The sequence below is a fragment of the Gekko japonicus genome, unplaced genomic scaffold (genome assembly GCF_001447785.1).
Source record: "Gekko japonicus isolate JY-2015 unplaced genomic scaffold, Gekko_japonicus_V1.1 scaffold960, whole genome shotgun sequence".
NCBI lineage: Eukaryota > Metazoa > Chordata > Lepidosauria > Squamata > Gekkonidae > Gekko > Gekko japonicus.
In genome coordinates this window covers 86343-94320 of record NW_015160866.1, presented here as the reverse complement: position 1 = coordinate 94320, position 7978 = coordinate 86343, and the positions used below count along the sequence as shown (strand labels likewise).

The 7978-nt window shown below is 39.3% G+C and overlaps 1 protein-coding gene across 1 annotated transcript in view; it reads left to right on the top strand.

Annotated features, from left to right (window-relative positions):
• The window catches only part of DNAH8 (dynein, axonemal, heavy chain 8), a 262658-nt gene that overhangs the window by 199270 nt on the left and 55410 nt on the right, over positions 1–7978 (top strand). Inside the window, exons 75-77 of the mRNA XM_015422004.1 lie at positions 640–795; positions 2419–2601; positions 5043–5148. Of these exons, the coding sequence (XP_015277490.1) occupies positions 640–795; positions 2419–2601; positions 5043–5148 (445 nt within the window). The remainder of the gene's footprint in view (positions 1–639; positions 796–2418; positions 2602–5042; positions 5149–7978) is intronic.

Below are 7978 nucleotides of genomic sequence, written 5' to 3'. Positions count from 1 at the left end.
TGAAATATTATTATTAAACATATTTCCAAAGGAGTTTGATAAAGGTGATAGATACTTGATAGTACACCTATCTACTGCAGCAAGAATATTATATGCAAAATATTGGAAACAAATGGAAACACCAAAGAAGCAAGAATATGTGAATAAACTGTTGGAGATGGCTGAAAATGACAAATTGTCATTGTTGATGAGAGGGACAACAGACCCAACATTTCAAAAGACGTGGAAAAAACTGTATGATTGGTACAATATAAATGCATAGCTTAAAGTAATGAAATTTTTGGTATTATTAATCTTTTTTAGTTAAATAGAAACTATGGTAAAAAGATAAGCGTATACAGAAACAAGCAAACTTATAGAAATTCTTTAAATATGGTAATAGAGTTATAAGATAATATACTGATCTCTTTGTATGTTTTATGTGTGTAAGTGGATGTATGTTATGTAGTATGTTTGTTTGTTGGTGTATAATATGAAAAATAATAAAAGTGTACCTTATGGGTACTTAAAAAAAAGAATAACAACCTCCCTCATAGAGTTATTAGGAGGTTAAACATGGAAAGAATTTTTTAGAAATAAATAACACCAAGCAGAGGTATCTTATTTCTTCTGAGGAATTGGCCTGTTTCTTTTTCTGAGGTAACAACACTGAATCATAAATATTTCCGCACACACCTAGAGGACGGCCTTTCACTGGGAAGACCGCTTTTGATTGAGGATATAAGTGAAGAATTAGATCCTGCCCTTGATAATATATTAGAAAAGAACTTCATTAAATCAGGAAGCTCTTTCAAGGTTAGTTACCTTACAAAAGTAAAATTTTATTCATTGTTTAAATGTGTGATCAATGGCTGCCCATTTCAGTGGGTAAATGATAGAAATTCTGTGTGCCCAGGTGAGCACCTCTTCACCACATGGCCACATTTTTCTGTACGTTACAGAATCTGACCCACCCGGCCTTACCTCACTCAGCAAGGGACGGGATGGGTCTGCCTGGTCTCCTGGCCATCCTTTTCAGCCCTAGTAGTTGCTCAAGTGGGGAGCTCCTAGAAGTGCCAGAATAGATTCTCTCACTTCTATCTAGGATAGCTAAATGAAATTATATGTTACCAGTGGAGTTGTTTGAGCTGCAAAGGAGGTGGTTGCATTAAGGGCATTAATTTTCTGTCTTTGCTGGAAATCAGCAATAAAACTGTGCTTTAGTATATCAACTAACTAGAGGTCTGTTAGTGTCCTTAATACATTTAATGTATACTAAATTATAGTGCCAGTGGAGCTGCCTCCGCATACCAGCAACCCCAGCAAGGAGCTTTCGTGGAAAGTGAGAAGTAGAGGTGGTTGGCCATTTCCTTCCTCTGCAGAGTCTTCCTTGGTGGTATCGTTTCCAAATACTGACCCTGCTTAGCTCCTGAGATCTGATGAGATCAGGCTATACCATTCTGCCCCCCCCCCATCACTTACTACCTGATTGTTAACTGGAGATGCCAGAGACTGAACTATTAGAAGAGTTAGATGACCATTAGAACAGTTCAACCAGTCCAGTTCATGTTCTGTCTCCCTGATTTACCTTACCAGTTGGAGCACTCCCAGAGAGTCCTGGGTCCTCTCACTCCCTTGCAGTAGTTGAGAGGGACTGGAAAGAGATCACTTTCTTCCTTTTTATTATTGCTGTTTCCCATTTCCTGCATGGTAATTTTGGCTGGAATATTGTGTGCCTGCCTTACAAGTGCAATACTTTCATTCAGGGCTATTTTTGGGCAGGAATGCAGAGGAACGGAGTTCTGGCTGGCTTCAGAGTTGGCCACGCCCATTACAGCCAAAACCTCTGCGTGCGTGGCTACAGAGGGAAGGCCTGGAGAGCGACCCCCTGGCAACTCCGAGGCAGGTGAGCCAGGGGGTCCCTGGAAGGATTGGGGAGGTATTTAGATGCCTCCCCGTGCCTTCCCCACAGCTCCCCGCAACTGCCTTCCCTTCCCTTTAAGGGGGTGCCCGGGCAAGCCAAGGGAAGGCATGGGGGTGTAGCCTAATATGCTAATGAGCTGTGCTGTCAGGGGTGTGCCCTAATACGCTAATGAGTTTATGCTGTTGAGTGTGGCCTATTATGCTAATGAGTTCCTGCTGGGCTTTTTCTACAAAAAAAGCCCTGCTTGAATGGGAAGGCTAGATAGCCTGGGGACAGGCAAAAACCCTAGGGGAGTATAGAGGAAGAAATTCCTGAGTTGCAGGATGATTAGAAGAACATTAAGAATTATTTGTTGTACCTAGTAGATTAAGTGCATTTAATTGTGCATAAATAATGGGGATATTAAATGTATCTTGAGTTATTTCAAGTGAATAATTATCTGTCTCAGTAATTAATAGTACTGAGCAACAGTACTGATTACAATGCAATAAAATGTTGTTTGAATTGTTTTCTAGGTGAAAGTTGGGGATAAGGAAGTAGATATCATGAATACATTTAAACTTTATATTACTACAAAACTGCCCAATCCTGCCTTTACGCCTGAGATCAATGCTAAAACATCAGTCATTGATTTTACTGTTACTATGAAAGGCCTTGAAAATCAGTTATTGAAGAGAGTAATTCTTACAGAGAAACAGGTAAGGTCACCAGTGACAATAAACTTCTATGAATAGCATGATGAAACAATAATGCTTCATGGATGCCTAAATGTTGATACTGAAGTGGTAGTCTGGATCTCATCAAGAGTAGGCCATGGTGGTTTAAGATCGTGTGTAGGGGGAGGGGTTGAATAGATTTTAGGAAGAAATTACAAATGGGCCAGATTTGTCAAAGGAACCTTCCACTCACAGACTCCTTCAGTGAATGAAAGATTCCTCCATGAACAGAAGGGTATCTTAGGATCAAACCCCATGTCTTTATTACACGGCGAAATAAGACATTTGCTAGGGAGAAGCCATAAGCGCAATAGGGGGGTTAATCCTTCCTCTCCAACTTCTTTTCTTCTGTAGCTCTTCTCTTTGCCACTTTCCCCCCATCAGGTTTTTTGAGACATGTTTGCTTGTCTGTTGAAAAAAAGTAGTTGCAGAAGAAAGTTTCATAGGAAAGCTGGTGCATGTGAAATGGTTAGGCACCCCTTGTTAGCATAGTTTTGGAAACTCTGTATTTGCAGCTGAATGTGCAATTGAACACAGACATGAAGGTGCCTTCCCCACAGCTCCCCGCAACTGCCTTCCCTTCCCTTTAAGGGGGTGCCCGGGCAAGCCAAGGGAAGGCATGGGGGTGTAGCCTAATATGCTAATGAGCTGTGCTGTCAGGGGTGTGCCCTAATACGCTAATGAGTTTATGCTGTTGAGTGTGGCCTATTATGCTAATGAGTTCCTGCTGGGCTTTTTCTACAAAAAAAGCCCTGCTTGAATGGGAAGGCTAGATAGCCTGGGGACAGGCAAAAACCCTAGGGGAGTATAGAGGAAGAAATTCCTGAGTTGCAGGATGATTAGAAGAACATTAAGAATTATTTGTTGTACCTAGTAGATTAAGTGCATTTAATTGTGCATAAATAATGGGGATATTAAATGTATCTTGAGTTATTTCAAGTGAATAATTATCTGTCTCAGTAATTAATAGTACTGAGCAACAGTACTGATTACAATGCAATAAAATGTTGTTTGAATTGTTTTCTAGGTGAAAGTTGGGGATAAGGAAGTAGATATCATGAATACATTTAAACTTTATATTACTACAAAACTGCCCAATCCTGCCTTTACGCCTGAGATCAATGCTAAAACATCAGTCATTGATTTTACTGTTACTATGAAAGGCCTTGAAAATCAGTTATTGAAGAGAGTAATTCTTACAGAGAAACAGGTAAGGTCACCAGTGACAATAAACTTCTATGAATAGCATGATGAAACAATAATGCTTCATGGATGCCTAAATGTTGATACTGAAGTGGTAGTCTGGATCTCATCAAGAGTAGGCCATGGTGGTTTAAGATCGTGTGTAGGGGGAGGGGTTGAATAGATTTTAGGAAGAAATTACAAATGGGCCAGATTTGTCAAAGGAACCTTCCACTCACAGACTCCTTCAGTGAATGAAAGATTCCTCCATGAACAGAAGGGTATCTTAGGATCAAACCCCATGTCTTTATTACACGGCGAAATAAGACATTTGCTAGGGAGAAGCCATAAGCGCAATAGGGGGGTTAACCCTTCCTCTCCAACTTCTTTTCTTCTGTAGCTCTTCTCTTTGCCACTTTCCCCCATCAGGTTTTCTGAGACATGTTTGCTTGTCTGTTGGAAAAAAGTAGTTGAGGAAGAAAGTTTCATAGGAAAGCTAGTGCATGTGAAAGGGTTAGGCACCCCTTGTTAGCATAGTTTTGGAAACTCTGTATTTGCAGCTGAATGTGCAATTGAACACAGACATGAAACTGCTTTATACTGAATCAGACCATTAGTCCATCAAGCTCTATATTCTACTTGACTGGCAGCTCTCCAGGGTTTCAGGTGAAGCTCTTTCATATTACCTACTGTGTGTAAACTATTATCAAGTTAAAGCCAACTTATGGCAACCCCAGCAAGGGGCTTTCAAGGCAAGTGAGAAGTAGAGGTGGTTGGCCATTCCCTTCCTCTGCAAAGACTTCCTTGGTGGTTTCCCTTTTAAGTGCTGGCCCTGCTTAGCTATACCATTCTACCTTCCCTCTTCCCTCTGATCATTAACTGGAGATGCCAGAGATTGAACCTAGGACGTTCTGCATGCCAAGCAGATGCTCTAACACTGAGCCACACCCTCTCCCCAAATTAGTTCCACTGATAAAGACTATATTAGAGATACTTTGAAGGTTTCAGCAACATGTTTGAAATTTGTGCTGATGGTAAATATTGAACAAATCCCCCTTGTTTAGTGTAAGATATAAAAAAGATAGAAGTCTCTATAAATTAATAAATTATAAATAAATTGATTTTTAAAAAACGTATAAAACACAGATGTGGAGTGTAATGTCGGCAAATACATTGTCATAAAACAATGGTAAATGGTTTTTATGGTGCATCTCTTTCTATATTAAATGTATTAAATATAGGAACTGGAAGCAGAGAGAGTAAAACTCATGGAAGATGTAACTTACAATAAACGGAAAATGAAAGAACTGGAAGACAATCTCCTTTATAAATTAACTGCAACTAAGGGTACTATATTATTTTTATTTATTTATGAAGACTGACCTGTGCCCCCTTTCATAAGTTCATGGACGTGAAATATAAACATGGATTTACAACAACAACAACAACAACAACAACAAAATCTTACCTCTGGTTTACTGCTCAGTGCAGTTGTTTTAAGGTATTTTGGTCCTTCTTGACTCCAAAGATTGAGTCTCTGAAGTCCCAGGAACTGATAATTAATTGTGATGCTTTTGGAACTTTTTTTTTTGCAGGTAAAATCTCTTAATACATTCTGATTTGGATGCTGGCTGTAATATAGCTAAAACACTAGAAATCCTTGTATACTGCTAGGTCCATTTAGGGATCATTTTGATCTAGCTGTCGTAATTCCTGAAAGAATTCTGTGGTCTGTTACCTGTTACATGGATTCTTGTCACTTCCTGGTTACAGAAATCATGGAAGGATCACATCAGTGAGTCCCTGATGTCAATTATAAATCAATCACTGAGCCAGAGCACCTTTCTTTGGTCTCGAACACAAATGATCATCTATTAGCTACTTAAAACAACCTTTGCTAGAACACAAATATGTGGCCAATTATTGCCCAGTCTCTGGCTGCGGTCACACACACTAAATAATCCAATTTCAATCCACTTTCAAACTGGATTTTTACTGTGTGAACTGACACAATCCAGTTGGAAAGTGCATTGAAAGCTGATTGAAAGTGGATTATTTAGTGTATGTGACCACAGCCTCTAATTCTCTATTACTGGGCCAGATGATGGAAAGAGTAGTAGCAGAACGACTCCAGGACTACCTAGACAACTTTCTTTCAGTCTGGTTTCAGACCAGGCTACAGAATGGAGATGACACTCTGTCCAAATGTAGACAAGGGCTGTACCTCATTGTTGTTCTTACTGGATTTATCAGCAGTAGGGATGGGCATGAACTGGCTCACGAACTAAAGTTCATGATGAATTTTGGGCAGTTCGTAGTTCATAAAGTCTAGTTCGCGGCAGGTCAACCGGCACAAACTTTCCATGAACTTTCAAGCAATGTGTGGTGGTTCATGGTGGTTTGTAAATGGATACATTTCCAGACAGACTGTCTCAACTCAATCTAAATGTATACCAAACTTCAAAGCAACAAGGGGCAGAACTTGGAGGGCAGTAGAGGAACATCAGGGGAGGTCGCCTGTGACTTTTTTGTTTCTAGCTTGCACAGGATCCATTCTATACACACCTGAACCTCCTGAACCTGCACCTGTCACAATGACCCCCTGTCATTTCCCCAGAAAGCACTTTCCTGGGGGCACCTTCTTTGGGGGGATGTAATTTGGACCCTGTAAACCAAATTGTTACCAAACTGGGAGGGCAATTAGAGGAGAGTCAGATGGAGAGCCCTCTGAGTTTGGTGTTTCTCACACACTCGTGGGTCATCCTACCACCTCATGAACCTCACAAACCTAACCGGTTCATTTTTCAGATAAAAGTTTGTGACGGTTCATGGGTCACGAACTCGGCACATCACAAACTACAAACCAAACCAAATTTTCCCAGTGTATGCCATCAGCAGCCTTTTATACTGTGGACCATGTCATTTTATTGAGATTTGGACACAGAAGTAGGGATTAAGGGATGTGTATTGGATTGGTTTCAATAATTTCTTATGAGCATAACTCAAAGGGTTGCTGTTGCTGACCAGTTGTAATTGGTGTAGGACTTGCCTTGTGGGATTTCAGAAAGCTCCATCTAATCCCTTTGCTCTTCAACTTCTATGTTGAACTTAAAGGATATCATTCATTGTTTTGGTGATAACATCCAGCTCTATTTTTTTTCTAAATCACCTGGTGACACCTGGTGACACTATAGATGTCCTGAACTGGTATCTTCCCATGGTGTTTAAATGGCTAAGGGAGAATATGTTTAAACTGAACCCTGACAAGGCGGAAGTAATTCTGGTTGGGAAGGAAGAATGCACAAAGACTGTTCCTGTAGCCAAAAGAAATGAAAAGCCTCAATGGATGACTGATTAAATTCTTCTTTTTTTGTAAAAAATTTTTATTCAGGACATAAACATTCATATTCAACCTTACATTTTCCATATTATTCTCATCATAATCAATCTTAAATTTTTTAGCTTAATCCCTGTTACATCCTACCCCCTCCCTTTCCCCCTCCCTTATACATGGCTTCCCACAGTGTTCCGACCTCCTGCTCAATATTTTCTCTATTTTTATATATTTCATTCTTAAAATCACTAGGTAACTTTTGGTTCAATTCTATACTTAATAAGTATTAAAGCAAAACAAATTGTCCTTTATTTCCCAATATTTTTCTAAATATTCTTTTAAATCTCTCCAGTCATTATAAAATCCTTCTGCTTCCCTATTATCTAATTTCCTTGTCATTTTGTCCATTTCAACTGCAAACAATAATTTTTTTATCCAGTCTTCAATCTTCGGGACTTCTTCTTGTTTCCAACACTGTGCATATGTAATTCTAGCTGTTGTCACCATATACCACATCAAATTTCTTTTATGCACATTATTTTTCTCCAAATTCAGTCCCAAAAGTAAAAGTTCTGGTTCTTTTTTAAATGTAGATTTTACAATCTTTTCCATCTCCGAATTAATCTGAGTCCAATAGCTTTTTGCTTTATCGCAAGTCCACCACATATGGTAAAAAGAGCCCTCCCCTTTTTTACATTTCCAACACTTATTTGACATATTAGTATTCATGTTAGCAATTTTTTTCGGTGTCATGTACCACCTGTACATCATCTTATAACAATTTTCTTTGAAGTTATTACATGTTGATATTTTCAATGCATGTTTCCATAGGTACTCCCAAGA